The sequence below is a fragment of the Orbicella franksi genome, chromosome 11 (assembly GCF_964199315.1).
Source record: "Orbicella franksi chromosome 11, jaOrbFran1.1, whole genome shotgun sequence".
Classification (NCBI taxonomy): domain Eukaryota; kingdom Metazoa; phylum Cnidaria; class Anthozoa; order Scleractinia; family Merulinidae; genus Orbicella; species Orbicella franksi.
Window position 1 is genome coordinate 26682717 of NC_138155.1, and position 18663 is coordinate 26701379.

General features: G+C 39.7%; 2 protein-coding genes across 4 annotated transcripts in view; one reads left to right on the plus strand and one right to left on the minus strand.

Annotated features, from left to right (window-relative positions):
* Positions 1–4828: 4828 nt before the first annotated feature.
* Positions 4829–9788, minus strand: LOC145460611 (uncharacterized). The gene is made up of 4 exons (XM_081445485.1): positions 9705–9788; positions 7960–8408; positions 7319–7510; positions 4829–6544 (listed from the first exon to the last, which is right to left on the minus strand). Exons 1-4 carry the CDS (start codon positions 9781–9783, stop codon positions 6443–6445), a joined length of 822 nt encoding a protein of 273 aa, XP_081301611.1. The 5' UTR covers positions 9784–9788; the 3' UTR covers positions 4829–6442.
* A 327-nt stretch (positions 9789–10115) lies between these two features.
* Positions 10116–18663, plus strand: part of LOC145460608 (MTRF1L release factor glutamine methyltransferase-like) — a 25642-nt gene continuing 17094 nt past the window's right edge. For 2 of the 3 annotated variants that reach the window (XM_081445480.1, XM_081445482.1), the window contains exons 1-6: positions 10268–10532; positions 14296–14381; positions 15180–15273; positions 16236–16358; positions 17008–17072; positions 17793–17836. In XM_081445480.1, coding sequence (XP_081301606.1) covers positions 10272–10532; positions 14296–14381; positions 15180–15273; positions 16236–16358; positions 17008–17072; positions 17793–17836 — 673 coding nt within the window. In that variant the 5' untranslated portion in view covers positions 10268–10271. Of the gene's footprint in view, positions 10533–14295; positions 14382–15179; positions 15274–16235; positions 16359–17007; positions 17073–17792; positions 17837–18663 lie in introns of all 3 variants that reach the window. The other variant, XM_081445481.1, reaches the window with a different exon arrangement.

The following is an 18663-nucleotide window of genomic DNA, read 5'->3' on the forward strand; positions in this document are numbered from 1 at the left end:
AAGTAAACTGAACATCAAGTCATTTCAAGGTCAGGTATTGGACCTAATAAACTGTGCTTAATTTAATTGAACTTTTTAAAACATTTTGAAATGTACAGCTAGTATCAAGGCAGAAGACTATGGCAGATATCGTAACTGGCGAAAATTTCTACTAGGAGAGCTAGTCTTCCTGGCCAGAACTAGAGTCAATTGTTAAATCTTTTAATTTTTGGCTTTTTGGTGTCCCACACACCCAACCCCCCGCCCCCCCCCCTACCACGCCCAAGCAGGTTCTACGTTCATGCCCACTTGCTGAAACAACTACAAGTTTTAGTCAACGGCTTTTCACGAAGGTTGTTAAATTGTATTACCTCCCGTACACAATACCAGACTTCTGAATAATGGTTTTCCTATGCAGTAATTGTCCGCATTACCTGTGTTGGATGAGGTAGGGGCCTGGGCTGAATGAGTGCAAATAAGTCTGTCCACAGGCATTTTTTTTGCGATTTTTTTTCGTGGAACGCGCGCGAGAGAGCGACCGCGAAAAGGGCGGAAGAAATAATTTTTATTTTCTTGTTTTTCCCCAGCTAGCCCCACCCCTTGCCTTTTGGTTACAATACAATACAATATAACCCTTTATTTGAAGTGGAATCTCCTCGTTTATATATCACGGGCCGGGTTGCTAAGCTTGCGATCTCGACGAACTCAGGACAAAATAGAGGGTCTGTGGACAGGCTAGAGTGCAAACTCAAGCCCAGATCTCCTTCTTTTAACCTTGCCTCGCTTCCATGAGAAACGTTAATTGAGGAATGAGGGTGATTAGGTTTAGTTGATCGACACAGTCCGTAGACTAATCCCTGGGTTGCAAGGAATCGAAGTATCTAGCTGATCAATGTTTTTCCTTTCTCCAAGCGTTAGTGGATGGGTACCCCTCTTTGTGAATCATAAATTTAAGCTGATCGTTCACTGTTAACTTGCAATTGCAATTGAGGTTGCTTGGAGGTCACTTAACTATATGTGTATGTACCACTCCAATAATGGACTACGAGTTGTTCAGAATTTAAATTAGAGACGTTATTTTTTGTTTTGGAGGGGGGGTTGGGTCGGGCTATTCCCCCCCCCCCCCCCAAAAGAAATGTCTGCAAGGCAGAAACTGTTCAAAGAAAATCCTGAATGGAGAGCCATGTGGAAAAAAAATCAAACTCTTATAAATTTTTACTGCTGAAAAAAAATTCTCGCAGAAGCTATTGTCCTCCAAAAAATAAATCATACGCGACCTAAAAGTGAGAAAAACATTCATGCCTAGAAAATTGCCCAATCCCCCCTTCCACAAAGATAATGGTTCGTCCCTTAGATCAATTACTGCGTTACTTTAATTTATATTTTGATTCTCACGTTTTTGCCCTCTGGTCTCAAATACGAGAGTGTATTTGCACTTGTTAAAAGTCTTTTTCTCTTTTCAAAGACATTAACCAAGCAAGAACTACTTGAACAAGTTTTGAGAAGATCAGCACCAGTAATGGACTTATTGAAAGAATTTTAAAAACATGGTAGGCTGATCAAACAACATTTTCTTTCAGTGCTAAGACAACCTTTTCCGCTGTTTAAACCAGCCTTGCGTCTCCTAAGATTGTTTAATTCTTTTTTAAACGAGCTTTTCGTCTTTAAATGTACAAAGGAGGAAGGGTAACTAAACAAAACTGAATATCACTCAAAGCCGCTAATTACTACTTCAGATTCACAAGCAGCTATCAGTTGACAACGGACTGATAAAATGTTCTGTATTAATGTAATTTTTACCACAATTGCTACCAATCTCGCAATCTGATTGGCTAATTTGCCGTTGTCGATAAGAGTCCAAACAAGACTGCTCTCAGTCATGCCGATCATACCCCGGGCATGTGACTCATTGATGTGACCAGGGCAGGACCAGGGGGGTGGGAAGTTACTTGACATCAGTTGTTGTTACAAGGGTGGAGAATTGACATCATATAGGAGACCACTGGTGCATGAAAAAACAAGTTGGCCTCGATGTCATGGCGCAAAAGTTCGGACTCCGCTTCAAGGGACAACACTGCTCTTTTGTAACTTTGCTACTCAAGGGATCAAGGGCAAGGGCCTTCAAAAGCTTTGTGACGTGTTCGAAGTTAACTAATTATATGGCTGAACTGGTCTGCGGTGGAAAGGAGAATTCTGAGTGGTTCCGTTAGAGGTCCTAATTTGGCAAAACAGACCGCTGAGATGGACCGCTCACGAATTGATTTGAGGCAATGGTTTCCAATTTATTGCACAAAATGAACAGTTTTGTGTCAAGTAGAAGCCTTTTTACGTTCATGTTTGGAGGATGATTTTAGTTAAATGTTCACAAAAGCGACAAGAATCGTATATAAATGCTTACCTTACGTTCCCGCGTAAGGTTAGAAAGAAGAACCGCGTCATGATCAATTTATTAGCAGATTTACAAGGACTTTTATAATCAATACTTTAATGAACTGGCCTGTTCGATCGGTCCGTATAGGGGAAATATTGGTCTCGTTTTTTTTTACAAGTTCCAAAAACCCTGCAAAAATATATATATATATTTCTCCGATACGGACATATAACAAGCTAGTTCTATCATTCCTCTTACACAGTAGCAATGCAAAATTAAGCAGCACTTTGGACACAGTAGAAGTTCAGCGCACGGGTTTTTGAGAGTGGCGAAGTCATTAGTTTCTTGCGAGTGTCAGCCCTTCGTCCTAGCTGAAGGTGATTTTTTTGTTCTTTAGCACGCAGTCGTCCAAGTAATTTTATTAAAACTTCTACCATCACATGACTCACCTCTTATTGTGTCCATGGGGATAGAATGGTTTTCAGTTGAGTGTCGTGAAGCCAAAATCAAACCAATTGCTTACCAATTAGACAACTTAGTCAATTTCAAACCGTAGTAAAACCAAAACCAAAGTGACTGCCTGGTTACTTTCACCACTCGATTGAAAACCGCTCGATCTAGGGGTTTTTGATCACCCAATATGACCCAAATGTGGGGCATTTGAAGACAATTTTTTCCTGGGGGTGAAAATCAAGACTTCAAAAATTGAAATGGATGAATTCGGAGAGGAATTTGGAGTTTTGAATTGATCTGCACGTAACATGCCAGATCTGAAAACTAGCTTAAGACCAACGTGCTTAAGATAGGACCACGGCCCACTTTCTAACCTTGATCACATGGAGATATCCATGGATGCATTGCAGTATTTCGCAGAGGTGAATCTGGTAGTAATAACTTATAATGTCAACAGCGTACAGTACGGTGTCCTATGGGTAAAGAGATTTACTTCAGAGCAGGGCTTAATAATTTTGATAATAATTTATTTCTTATATAGCCCTAGTTATAACAAGGTGATCAATTCATTATGGAACAAAAGGACCTAAGAATTAGAACATTAAGGCGGAATTGGGAGAAAATGTATTACCGTACATTGAAGTGTCTGTAGTACGGTTGAACTTCACTATCATGAACTCATTCATTTTCCTTTGGATGGACTCTTTCGGAAACCGGTCCCTGCTGTCTCTAAGTGTTTTCGTTTCCCGTCTTAAGAGTTCGAGATACTGGAATCCAATCGCATACAGTTTCGTCAAAATTCACCGCTCTAACCGCAGATTGTTTAACGGAGTTGGGGCGTTGCTGGAATGCAAAGGGACAAGGCAGCAGTGGAGTGGCCCCAAAGCAAAGGAGGGAACCCGACTGTGTCGACTGTTGCTATGGAAACCAATGCCACAACGAGGCCGTTTGTGTAGTCACACTCGCCGAAGCCGGCGGAGAGAGAAAAAGGAAAACTGGGCGACAAAGGACTGAGGGAATGAAAGGGAGGGTGATGTGGGAGTAACTAACAAAAAACTTTGCACAGAGCAAACTGCAAAGGTACGCGTCAGAACAATGGCGCGCGAAAGCAGATCCCCGCGTGCGAGCGCTGTGCTTCCACACACTAACGTTTGTCAATCAAAGATTGACCACAAAATTTGTGAAAGGGTTGCGGTCGCATTACTAATGATCCTAGACGTCCTTTTAACATCATCTGTTTGTTCAGACCGGGTAAGGTAAGGTAAGGTAAGGTAAGGTAATTTATTTTACGTCAAGAACACGGGGAGTGGTTGCCCAAGTCTCCCGAGCCAGGGGCTCATGATAAAAGTGTTTGACTTACCATGTTAAAAAAAAGATTTAACAACTATATATTAAAAAATACAAAATTATCATACTATTAATATCTTAAAAAATATGCGTTAAAAATACAATATTAAAAAACAATAAAAAGACAACATGTCTATAAAGGAATCATTTAAGACAAGAACTGCATTGGCAGCCACCAAAGTTTGTTGTATTAAGGGTCATGCCCAGATAATCACCGGTTATCGAATTTCCACAATCATGCGATCGATAAAACCTCACGTGATCAAATGTGACCACGAATATGACGATATGATTGGATGTGATCGTCAAAATCAAAATCACTTGATCACTTTACTTTGAATTCGCCACTGAAGTAAAGCAACCTCCATCCCAGGCTCTCTCTCCTTTGCCTCCCTTGCCGTTGACAAGGGAGACAAAGGAGAGAAATCCGGGGAACGAGGTTGGAAGCAAAGATGAGTGAAATAGCCTGAAAAAAGAAAGCTATATCAACAGGCGCTCGAGGACAATGGTGTAATTATCCTGCAAGCAGAAGTTTCATTTTCCTTCCTGTCACGAAGTGTGACAGGAAGGAAGAAGTGGGCTTGTCTCTGCCCTTGAGCTAAAATCCAATAAGAGATGTCAAAGCTATTCTCTGGACAATGATTATTCATACAACAATTAACTAAAGTCGTGAGAGCATTTCAAGTTTTAAAAGTAGTTTATTATTTTTAACACAAATTGCATTGTTTCAAAACAATAATTTTACAGTTGAAATGGCTCTTTCAATAAATGTATTTATCTACATCACTGATTAAAAACGTGTAAGTACTTTTACAGTGTCGATCTTCTGCAAAATACTGTACATTAAATATTTAGTCATTTTGTAACACGCAAAATTACAGATCATACAAAAGCCTTAATTTCAGGAACGGACCATTATTTCTTGAGGGGTGGGGTGGGGTGAGTTTGGGCAATTTTCTGGTGCATGAATTTTTTCCTCACCTTTAGATTGTGCATGATTTGTTTTGGTGGGCAATAGCTTGAATGTGCAAGAATTATTTTAAAAAGTCAAACACAGGACCTTGGCAACAGAAAGTGCCTACTCAACATTTTTTTTCTGTGTGGCTTCCCTTGCATTTTTTTTTTCCAACCGTTTTGGCAGTGCAGGAATTTTTTTTTTAAACTGCCCAGACCTCACCCCCCCCCCCCTTGCCCCCCTCCCCTCACCAAAATAATTGTCCTTCTCTTACACTACATGTAGTTTAATAGGATAGAAAAATGAAATTTAAGAAATAAGAAGAAACACGGAATCATGGCAAAGAGTAGGGAAGACTGTTCACACAAGCTGCCCATAATTCATATCACCTTTGAGATTAACAATATTTCTTAGTGTGCAATAAATTGCCAAAAAATATATCACAACGTAACTTTAAATAAGTAGTTTTCCTTATCTCTCACAACTCACGGATACCGTAAATATAAAACAACAAATACATGTCTGTATCAGAAATATATTTTAAATAATAGCAAGTACCTATGCACAAAGATCGTTTTTTGAAGCTCCAAAGTGGCTGTTAGTAATGTCAGAATTCCCAACATAATGGGAAATTTTTTTTAATCATTTATAAAATTCGAATATTCCCTTTTACCCATATCCAGTTTACACAGTTTACACTACCTTAAAACTGGAGAATATCTTTCAAAATTGTGCATCGCAAGATTTATAACAAACTTAGAATGGAGAACATTTCATCTAGTACACAAGGAAATGCCTATCATTGATTCAAATATGTTGTAAGAACAGACAAATCTATTGCATTCCATCTTTGGAAATAATTCCCTTAAATTATTTGTTCTCAAATGATCAAGAAACATGTTATACAGCTTTTAACCTGTTTTGTCACCTGGGCCCAATCATTCAAAGCAGGACTGAATTACTCCATGATTAGCATGAGCTTGTAGTTTTATTATTTAACGATTTCTCTTATAATTTTTTTTGTCCTTCACTATTGACTCATTTGGTTGATGAAAAGCTCCTTAACAGGGCTTGAAAAGTACTTGACTTCTACCTTGCCCTAAGGACAAGTTGCTCTCAAATTCTGCTTCCCCTGGGCAAGTCTTGGTTTGCTCTTTTGATGATTTATGTGTAGTTGGTAGATGATCTACCTGGATGAAAAGTTACTTGCCCAGGAGAAAAATCTAATAATATTGTCCTAACAGCACTTCTTTGGAGCCCTGCTTAGCAATTACGTGACATGTTAGGGTCAGGTTGAAAATTCACACGACTGTTATCTATGTCAACTCCCCCCTGTATCAGCTGTTAAAAGTTGTGGCAACTTGAAGCTCTTCCTCTGGAGAAGGGGGGCCAGGTTCTTGAACAACTAGCTTGGAGCTTTCACCAAATGCCAGGTTTACCTACAGTTTGAAGCAAAAATTTGTCTGTAAACCTCTAGTCAGACAGCCTTGACATTTTGATTCAACATATGGGATAGGATAGGATAGGATTCAGGCCTAATAAGCTGGGGTCTGAGACAGTCTTTGCCTTAAATTTCTGTTAAAAAGGCCAAAATATTTCAGTTCCTTCAGGGTCTAAAATTGGTGTCCACAAGGAGGGAACCCATGTGCTCTGAGTCTCTTTACTAGATCCAGCACTGTGTTTTGTCAAACTGTTGGGACATAGTGAAAGATGAATTCTCAAACACTTCAAAATTGCTCGTTTGAGGGAGTGAGAGCAAGCAACCTTGGATCTAAGAATTGGGCTTAATTCAATGCAAGTTTGATACAAATCACACTCTCATTGAATACAGTTCGATATAATGCAACTAGGCTCAGTTTCTGCCATTCTTTCACATCACTCTGGTTTCTGTTCCAGCACAAGGTAATGTCTACATAGGCAATTCCCTAAATCTCAGAAGAAATATATCATCACGAAGGGGTTTGTTTTTATCTCTTGAGTGGGGAATGATTCTTGCATGTGAAGAAAGATATCTGATGATAAAGGCCCTTCAGTATGCCATGTTCAAATTCTTGGTCTTGAACTGGGACTAGCTTGCAACTGAGGCTAATGTGGACAGTCTTTTCAAATGTTTAATGATATACCCCTGCATGAGCCTTCATTGCAAGCTAGTGCCAGTCCAATACCGAGAATACAAATATAGCCTGTTATTAGCTTTTTGAGGCAGAACTTACCTCTGGGGAATCTTCATAAAGACTCTTGTCAGAACGATCACTGAAGGCAACAAATTGAGTATTAACAATGCTTTCTAAATCTCCAATATTCTGTTCTTCCATGTCGTCTGCCTCGCTGTTTGGATATGAATACTGATGTAACAGCTCTCGTTCAAGTCTTCTCTTTCTCCTCATTTTCTGCACCTGGCGAACCTGGAATTCAGACCACATTATTATTTCTGACTTATGTTACAGTTTGATAACTCAGAGATAATGCTCAAGGTATTTATAATGAACTGCGGTCTCAGAAACTTTAGATCTCTTCTTGAAAATTTCAGTATCCTTGGTGATGAGTCACAAGGTTCTGTTTTTGTGTATTTCTATCTGTATCTAGGTCTAAAATGACTCAGTTGCAGATTTTAACATCTTTGCTCTGCTACCGCAAAAATCAACAATCTGTGCGCTTTCTAAGGCCAAATCCATCGATCTGAAAACCTATTCACCTCCCTCCTTCATATATTTCTCCACAGTTCAAATATATGATCGTTCACATATTTACTTGCACAATGCAATTTGTTGAGTGAAAAACATAGGAAAAAGCCAAAATGCATTAGAATATGCAAGGTTTTTTTTCTATTCAAGTAAAGTTTAGATGGACTCACCATGCAATATGAAACCACAATTGCCAGTAAGCATCCTACAGGTATAAGAATATAGTCCAGTATTTTCATATTAAAGTGATGCTTGTGCATAACAATGCTTGGTGATGGCGAAACAGTTGTGTAGTTCTCTGTTAAAATAGGAAGAGTGGTCTTCTCATCACCCAATAAATAATTCCTTACAGTTGTTGCAACATTTGGAAAATTTGTGCTGTTGCTTTCTAATCCAGCCAGCATATTGGCAGTGGTATGCGTCCCAGGCAGATTTGTTGATGGTGTTTTGACGAAGTGTGTTGACGTGTGGATTGCTTCTGTGCTTAGTTCATTGCTTGTGATGTTAATATGTAGTCTCGAGTCATTTTGGAATTTGCTCAGGTTTTGCCTAAGTGGAAGCTGGATGTTGTTTCCATTGTCTTGGCTGATTGTAGATGAAGGCAGTCCATGCACTGAAACTGTAGAGAAAGGAAGTTCAGTGATGCCTCATGGTTGGTGCGATAAAGTATTGCACACTCACTGATTGCCGTGCCCAAATTCAAAATAGCAAATCAGAAGCCTTGTTTACCGTCCTGTTTTCCTGCACTTGCAATATTAGCCAATCACAAGCTGTGTGTACTGATCTGATATTCTTGGCTGCGATATCAAGACACTGACCTGATATGTTTACAGCATCATGGCCAGCCAAATTTGGGTGCTGTAAATACCTAATTGTAGCTTTTTAAGTATGCTTCAACAGTATATCAGGCTCAATTGGTCTTGCCATGATTGTTCTGGCTCAACTATGTCTTGCCTAAATACCATAACTCAACCAAACTCACCGAAAAGATATGCTACCAAAGCATACCAAAAAGGAACAATCAGACGTAAATATTGGATCATGCGTACTGAAGGTATCTGGGATTAGTTGACTGTCAACCGACTGTCAACCGCGATGTCCATGGAATGTTGATTGAGGGTCAACTGAGGTGTCAATGGAGTATCGATCGAGGCTATTGATCAACACTTGAGCTTGGCCGTGGATGCCTTTTTGCACACATGATCCTAAATATCAAGTCACTGTCCTAGTATTGCCAAACATTTGGCCAAATTTGGGTATGGTTAACATCAAATCATACTCTTTTAGTGAGCTTCAGCAGAACAAGCTAATTTGGTCTTTCCATGTGTGTATGTATTATGTCTCAACAAAACACGAACCATGGCTCAGCCAAACGCACCTGATATACCAGTTGAGCTTACCAAAAAGGTACGACGATTAGGTATAATTCTAAAGAAGATCCTGTAAAATTTCAATTTTTTCAGTAACAATTTTGCATCATAACCAAAAATGAAAAAATAATGACCTTTTCGATCGGATCTGGTTACAACGAATTAACCCAGAAACCCAAAAATCGCCACAATAATTCCATAATTTTTTCATATTAACATTTTAAAACGAAACTGACAACTATTTGCTGATATAGCAAATTAAAATAAAAAGATCGTTTCAACAACTCATGCAAAACAGAAGATTTCACATATTTTCAGTACCTTGCTGACCCACGCACCTCCTGTGGACTAAAAATGTTTGAAATTAAGCTATTTTCGTTCTGTTTCGGAGCAAAACAGCTGCCAAATTTCAAAGAAACACCTGACCGTAACTGTACCTGTAATTTGAAGACGCTTTCATTTAACAAAATTGCAAGTCTGTCAGTCTTACAAATAGTGAAAATACCCATTTCAAAGAAATTCCAGGCACTTATTTTAACACTCACCTGTTTTTAACGTCGCGATCAGACACAGGAAAGAAATAAGAAACATCATAATTAGAGAACCACATGTAGTTTCAGCCATGTTGTACAAGCACAACGCAATCTGCTTTCGAGTTTCCTAGCATTGCAAACATTGCTTCGAAACTGAAAGTCACCAAATGACAGCTGTCAAAAACCTCAACACTTCTTTAACCAATGGTGTGTAGATTTTAAAAAGAGTTTCAGCGTCCAAAAAAATATTTTCCTGTTCAAAGGAGAGCTCAGCATCAAATTGACCTTGTTGATTCCTTGTTGCGTACTCGCTACTGTAGCTTGAGCAGCCTGGGAACGAATGTAAATCCAATATGGCGGCCCTCTTGAGAAAAACTCCTTCGTTCTCCGCGAAGAAACAAGCGTAAAAACCACAGAACCGACTAATTAACTTGGCTTATTTACCTTAAACTAAGCTTTAATCAACTGTCAACACGCTTAAACTTATTGGTTTTCGTTTATGATCAAGTGAGGACCATCTTCCGGCCGAAGACATCAATTCAAATTTTTCGCGCGTTCCGATGAAAGCCCGTCAGCGAAATGATGTCTTTTAGACCAGCACTAGCTGCAATGTTGAGCCACCATCGTACTGGACTGGTAAAGGGCTACACCAGGGTACAAAAATGTAGCTTTTATGTGCATTTTCAACGTTCTAGAGCCAATGCCAAGAATCTAGACTCGCAGAATCTCAAACTCATCACAACCACGTGGGTACAACGTCTAAAGGAAGAGAGTGTACCCGAAGCGGAACTATCGGTGAATATCATCTTATATCATGTTCTTGGCAGAGACAGAGTGAGGGTATGTATGTGTCATGTACATGTTTAAAATGGAAGGAATATTGATTGAGGTGTGGGTACCCTGTGGGGGATTTTTTCCCCCAGGGATATAATCCTTCCTTTCTTTGGGATGAAGCAGTCTCTCCTAACAGGCTGATTTGTTGTGGGAAGGTACAACTGTATGTTTTGCAGGTTGCAGGTTGAAAAATAGTGAGTCTACTCACTTCGGTTAGCCTGAATATAATCAGTTAGTGTAAAACGCAGACTGCAGACAAATAGAGATGATGACTGCAGACTGCACATTCCAGGCTGCAGACTGGGGGTAAAAATGCAGACTGCAGACTCCAGACTGCGGACTAGGGGTAAAATACAGTCCGAGGGTAAAATGCAGACTGCAGACTACAGACTTCTTAAGTATATATCGTGTTACTTCCATTACCGTAGTTTCTCGGTCATAAGGCGCACTCGGCTATAAGACGCACCCCAAACTTGGCAACTTAATCATGCAAAGTTCCCAAACTGAAAATTATGTGAAAATACTCGGTTATAAGACGCACCAAGAAATGAAGAGATCATAAAGATAAAATTTTATTCTCTTGGCACAATTAGCACGCGAACTCTCTATAAACGTGAACAAATTTCAACAAAAGTGAAAAAGTCACACATTTAATGATATACACGAAGACAAAAGCTAAAAGTTCGCACCTCTAATGATAAACTTGAGTGTAAACAAACAACGCATACACGTTAATTTCAGCTTTCCTGCTCAGGAAACATATTTCGTTTTTTATAAAGATTCTAATAAATATTCAACGATCCGAGTTGGTATTATAAAAACATCAACAAGCCGAACTTAAACACAGTTGCAAAACTTACTGATACGTTCTCATCGTAAACAGTCAAATCTCAATCGTAAATATGCCAAGCTCTCGCCGTCATTCGTATGACCTCAACTTCAAGTTGAAAATCGTTGCAGAGGCCGAGGCGGTAAACAACAACCGTGAAATCGCTCGTGAATACGGCATTTCAGAATCCATGGTTAGGAAATGGCGTAACCAACAACACGTTTTGTTTTCCGGCGAGCTGCGGATGACAGCAAAGCGTGCATCTATGGGACGCTTCCGACCGAAGTATGCTGAGATGGATCAGCAATTAGCCGACTGGTTCAGCGATCAGTGAAGTCAAGGTAAGCATTGTTGAGTTTATTTTTCCATTTCCAGTAATCTGGAGTAATGTGCTTGTCACTGATGATCCATAAATCTGTTTATGTTCATTGTATTTGATCAAGGAACAGACCAAAGAGCTCTCCTCGTGTGGGATTCATTCCGTGGGCATGGCAAACGCCGTGAAAGATCTTCTGGCGAGGCGAAACGTAGAAGTCGCAGTTATTCCTGGTGGACTTACGCCCGTGTTGCAGCCCCTGGACAAGTGTATCAACAAACCTTTTAAGACCAAGGTGCGATCCCAATACCAGACTTGGATGGGGAACGGTCCGTTCACTTACACTCCGTCGGGGAAGAAGCGTGCGCCGAGCAAAGAACTGGTTTTGCAGTGGATCCAAAAGGCATGGCAAGAGATACCCGCTGATTTGATCGCGAACTCATTCAAGTGCTGTGGAATATCAAATGCTCTGGACGGCACCGAGGACGAAGCTGTGTGGGACGAAGAAGAAGCTGGAGACGAGGAAGCAGATGATGAACTGGAGAACGAGTTTGACACGGATAGCGAGGAGGAAGATTAGACATCAATAAATTTCAAAACAACAACAACGGCTCTTTTCAGAGCCACCCGGTTCTTTTCAGAACCACCAAATCTTAAAAAAGTCAATGACCAATGTTTAGTGTCTTTTGTCTAGTTTTAACTGTAAGTTCCGGTAAAATTGCTGTCGTTAGATTTTTTTGCGCGAAAATATTCGGCTATAAGGCGCACCCCAATTTTGGCAAAAACTTCCCAAGAAAAAACAGATTTTCCTCGAAAAAACCGTGCGCCTTATAACCGAGAAACTACGGTATGTCCATTATCAAGTTTCTGTAACCATAAACAGGGTTATTCAGGCTAAATACAGTAAAAGTCTGCATTCCAGTTAGCCAAAATATCACACCGGTTAGACTGAATATCACTACAGTTAGGCTGAATATCACTCGGGTTAGCCTAATGCTCCAGTTAGCCTGTTATGGTTAGCTCTCAATGATGGAAATAGTAACATGATTCAGTTAAAAAGTCTGAAGTCTGCAGGTTGCGTGTGCATTTTACCCCTGGTCTGTGGCCTGCAGTCTGCATGTGCATTTTATCCCCGGTCTGTGGACTGCATGTGCACTTTACCCCTGGTCTGTGGTCTGCAGTCTGCATTTTACCCCCGGTCTGCTATCTGCATGTGCATTTTACCCCCGCTCTGCAGTCTGCAGTCTGCATTTTACACTGTCCAGAATATAATAGCACTCTTGGTTGGCCTAAACCAGCATAGGTTGCTTGTGGTTAGGCTTTATATTCAGGTTTTATTAGATTTCAACTTGAATAAACAGGTTGTTTCAATCTGCAACCTGCAACTTTCAAAATATACCTGCCAAGTTTTGGCTTGATCCCTCTGAAAGCTTTGCTATCCCTTCATTCTCTTGTGGCTCCTTTGAAAGGAAACTAAAAACAAGATTCCTGCTAGTCTTGTACATTTCAAAAACTTTATCCATGACTAAGTGGGTGGAGGAGTCAGGTGATAAATGGAACTCTCCCCTTCCCCCCTCCTTAAGGAGCCCACCTTTGTAAGAGTCAATATAGATCCCATGTATGAACTAACCAAAAGCACATGTAGCAACCTACAATCTCATGCCAAGATCTCCCACTTTTCAGTGTCAATCAGAGTGAGGTCTGGGTACAAGATTAACTGACCCGGACCAATCCCCTGAACAACTTGGCCATAGCTAGTAACAGGCGAACTTAGGCACTTGCCTTGATAATGTAGGAGGCTATGCATAAAGAAAAAAAATCAATATTTATACAAAAGAAGCATTTTTTTCTGCCTTGGTAAGAATTTTAGTCTAGCTACGGTGATGCTGAAGGTAGTCATTCTTCAATAGAAACCATAGAATCCACTCAAGAAGAGGGTGCTTGTCGTACCTCTTAGGGACTAAAAAAAGCTGTTTTGGTTCCTCTTAGTGTGTTTAATCTCAGAAGGTCCACAGTGGGAGCTTTCTTTACAGGAGATATTTGACAATCAACTTTATGGGTAGAAGCAGGGTTCCTGGAGCAAGATATTCCAAGAAATTGTCTTAATTACTATCACAAATTATGAAAGTGTCAGTTTTTTGTGCTGTTTTAGAATTGGTACTTCTTAGGGATGAAACATCTTGGCACCCCTTAGGAATTCTTTTCAAAATTTCCAGCAAGCACTTCCATTCTTTTTATATGGGAATTCCCCCGGGGGAGAAAAACACTGCTTTGTCCTAAAAAATAATGAGGGTCATTATATTTGCAGCGTTGAGTCAGAATCAATAAGGCAAATTTTGATGCTTAATTTGGAACACGAGCTCAAGGAGCTCAGTCAGTATTTTGAGTTATTTTGATCAAGTACAAAATCACCTTAAATTGGAGGAAATCTGAAAATAGTAATTTACTAAGATGGAGAAACACTGAAGAGATAATAACAAACCATAACAAAACAAGGATGGTTAAGAATGGAGAAGATTGACATGGATTACAAACAACAAACTTGACAAATGTAGGCTAGTAAACTTTTCAAAATGTGCAAACTGTGATGTAGCAATCTGCTGTCTATTTCATTGATCAACCAGAATGGTGATGTGAAAGAAAATGAGCAGAATTTGACAAGGGAAGAAGCAAGACAAATCAATGAAATGTGCCTTCAGAAACTTCAAAGGTACTGTATGAAATATTTCGTTACTCAACTGTTTAAATCTGAAAAGTATAAACACTTGGCAAATGCTTGTTCATGTTGCAATAACCAATCAAATGATAGATCAAACCACAATATATAAAAAAATAAATGATTATCAATGTTATCAAGATATGATATTTTATTATTATATTTTGGGGTTTTGTCTGCCAATAGGCCATGTTACTCTGGTTTCTATAGCATAAGCAATTGGAAGTATTCAGATCATGTTTACTTAAGGCATCCACTGTCAGTGTTGATCGATACCCTCGATCAATCTTCAATCAACACTCGATCAATCTCTCTATCAACATCTTGATCAATACTCACTTGTCACTAGGTCGACACTCAATGAATCAAGTCAATCGAGTGTCAAATGATGTGCTGATCAAGTATTGATCAAGTGTCGATCGAGGGTCAATTGGCAGTTGATTGAGGGTATCGATCAAAGGTATTGATCGACACTCGACCATGGATGCTTTTAGTATGCATGATCTAAGTATTCTACCCCCCCCCCCCCGAGGGGATGTTGGTCCATTACAGGACATTAAAAAATGTAGCTTGCATAGCAAGTGTTCCCATGCTCTTTGCATAAAAATTGGGGCAAGAGCAAAAAATTGATGGAAAGGGAGGTGGCAGGGTAAGTGAGGTTCCTTTGCGTGGCCAAAATACGGAAAAAGCTCTTTGTTCATACATTGTATGGAAATGCTTGCTAGGCAGGCTAGTAAAAATGACGCCTCACTTCTTGGCTCTTCCAACTTTGTTTGGTGTTATCTAAATTAGAGTTCCTGTACAGTACATTATTGGTGAATGGGATTTCAGGCATTTAACCTTGAAAATGATGCCGCCTGTCTTCATTCCAAGACCAGAGACTGAGGTATGTAAGGAAAAAGGTTGGAAAATTTATATTTACAGTCAACTCCTGATAACTTAAACCCTTGCTAACTGGAATCTTGTGCTAACTCAAACCGAAATCGATTTCCCCTGGGTTTCAGTCATACATTTACTGTTATTTTACGCTCGATAACTCGAACCTCCTCCTAACTTTGAAGCAATTTTCGTTTCCCTTCAGGTCATTTTCTACATAATTTTACCCTTGATAACTCGAACCATGTCTGTCAATACATGACAAGTCAAAACAAACAGTTTACTGTAGTCCAAAACGTTAAATTTATTTTGAAGCAGCCATGTGAACTTTTTCCTATCTTTTATATTACACAAAACATGTCAGTTCAGTTCAGATTCCGCTGGTTTTCACAAAGTGTTGCACAAATAGAAAAACATTAAACATCGTTTTTTCCTTATTTCCAGTCATTTGTTCTCAACTCCCGACAACTTGAACCTTTTTCAATTTCCCTTGAGCTATCGGGAGTTGACTGTAATGGTGTAGAAAATGTTTAAATAGTATATGACAATAGTCTTTATGCATGTTGACATCTGACTACCAAATTTTATCATGAACAAATTCCCAATGGAGCACAGATTATGAAAAGAAAACCCTTGTGTAAACAACACAAAGGTGATAGAGGTTTGTTAAAATTTCTTGCAAATGAGGCTTGATGGTGAATTTTTGGCATGTGCCAGTTAGTTTGTTTAAAATAGACTACCAGTAAGTGACTTAGTGATCCTTCCCATTTTTTACATGGTCTTTCCCTTGAGAGGTCAATTGAGTGTCAGTCTAGTGTTGAGCAAGTAACAATTGAGATGGTGATAGAGTGTCGATCAAGGGTTGATCAAGGTTATCAATTTAAATAGATAGTCAGTGAGATTGCTAGTTTGCCAAAAGGCAAAGTTTCAATCACTGTGACAATGATTTTGTATTTTTTTTTTTCCACACAGGGACTGATAGATCTAGTTGCTAGTCACCATGGCCTTGCTGATGAAGGTGACAAGTTTAATTTCTTGGAAGTAGGATGTGGAAGTGGAGCCATTTGTTTGTCAATACTGTCAGAATATCCTCAGGTAAACTGACACGGGCAAATATACAGTGTATGCTCCCTTTAAGAAGTAGAAATGTTTTCTGTGTCAAGTTACAGAAGCGCAAGTAGAAGTTTGGAAGAATCAGATAATCCAGTGGGGACATGAGAAGCTTGTGTTGCACAAACTTTTAGGCTTCAGATACATTGTTAGGCTCAGTCTCCAACCACAGGTGCTTTTGTGTGCCGTGGAGAGGATTGTGTGTGCACCAAAACACTGACAGCTGGAGCCTGAGCCTAATATGTTGTATGAAGACCGACATGCCAGCCTGGGCTAAGATACAGTCTGCTGATGGACTGACTGACTAATAATTACTACTGACTGGCTAATAATTATTACTGGCTGGCTAATAATTATAACTGACTGAATAAAAATTATTACTGACTGGCTAATAATTATAACTGACAGAATAAAAATTATTACTGACGGGCTAATTAATTATTACTAGCTGGCTAATAATTATTACTGGCTGGCTAATAATTATTACTGACTGGCTAATAATTATTACTGACTAGCTAATAATTATTACTGACTGGCTAATAATTATAACTGCCCGAATAAAAATTATTACTGTCTGGCTAAAAATAATTATTACTGACTGGTTAAAGCTTTTATTAATTCTTTTCTTCCCCAGACAACATGTGTAGCTATTGACAAGAACAAAGAAGCTGTTAGTCTCACAAGAGAAAATGCAAACAGGTGTGAGTGAGTAATGGCTGAAAATGACCTTTTTTGCCGACTGCTCCTAGAAGTGTCATCTATGAAAACCCAGTGGGCATAACAGGAAATTAAGACAGCCTGGGGAGTCATCATAATCCTTGTTGCCCATGAACAGGCTCCTGCTGAAAGGGTCTGACTGCTGTTGGAATGACCACGAAGGAACTGGCTGAGAGGGAAGTTGCCAAGGGGGGAATAGGTTGGGGGTTGGGGCATATCTTCCTCTCTCTTCTTATCCTCTTTCTTCCCGCTTTCTCAGTCATCCCATCTTCAACTAGAAAGCCTGTTAACAGGCTATATCCTTGTCTTGTTTGTGTGGAGAATTTGGCTGGTTGATTTTCTTCAGTTAACATGGGAAATTAGTACTTCTCTGGCCCAATATGAAGACAAAATAAGTGCTTCTCAAATGTTTGTTCAGCAGAAGCGTGGGTGCTTGTCAAGCTTAACAAGCCTGGTTGTTTTTTGGGTGCTTGTCACTTTTGGTCAAACTTTCACGTCAATTATCGGCCTCTGGCGTTTTGCAAGCTTCTTGGACTATGGAGGTGATCTTTTGGCTCGTCATGCGTCATGCAGTCTTTCTTTGTTGAGAATGAGAGATTGCGTGACAAGCCAAAACAATATGCGGGCCTGGTGAGGATAAAGTGGGGCTACTAATGTGTCTTAATATTGAATCTGTTTTCTTTTATTTTTGTTTATCATCAGTTGCAATGTACGAGACAGGATAACACTTCATCATGCCGACGTTCGTAAGTAACTTCATTTGCGTTTATCAGAGCAGTTTTCTAATCACTGTTTTTGAGACAAACCTTGCTATGCATAAGCAACGCAATGGACCAAGCAGATTTGGAGGCAAAAACATACAACAAGCTTCAAGCGCCGCTTTGGCGTGGGGGAAAAAACACAGGTGTCAAATGCAGGAAAAAGTCCAAGTGGCTTTTGATGCAAGAAAATTTGAACAACGATTTCAAGCGCAGAAAAACGTGCAAACGTCCTCTGCGCAGAAAAATATCCAATTTGCTTTAGTGCAAGAAAATTTATAAACGGTTGCTAGCACAGAAAATCATGAACCTGCTTGTGTGCAGGGAAACGGGAAACCAGCTTCAAGCGTGCAGGAAAACATGCAAATGGTTTTAGTACGGGAAAATATGAAAACGGCTTCAACTAGCTACAAGGGTGGGAAACATGAAAAGGGCTTTAATGGTGTTAAACATGAAACTAGCCTCAAGCGCAAAAACATGCAAATGGTTTGAAGTTTGGCACATGCTAGGGGAAATGTCAGGTGGACGTGGACCAGAAGGACAAGCCTCTTCGCGTGTACGCACAGGACGCATGTTGCAGGGGCGGTCGGCAAGCTGTACGAAGCGGATATTTGTTCATCTCTATGTTGTAGCAGGGACAATAAGCAAAAGCGGTGCACACAATGTGACATTGAAAATTGAGGTCATGTTGTCCCTGCTTCATGACGCGTGAATTCAAACCAGCTGAATTTCATGCATCATGTTATGAAGACAAAAGTTTGTCCCCGCAATAGAACTTTTCCGCAGAAAGGGGCTTGTCACTCAACGAAAACTGT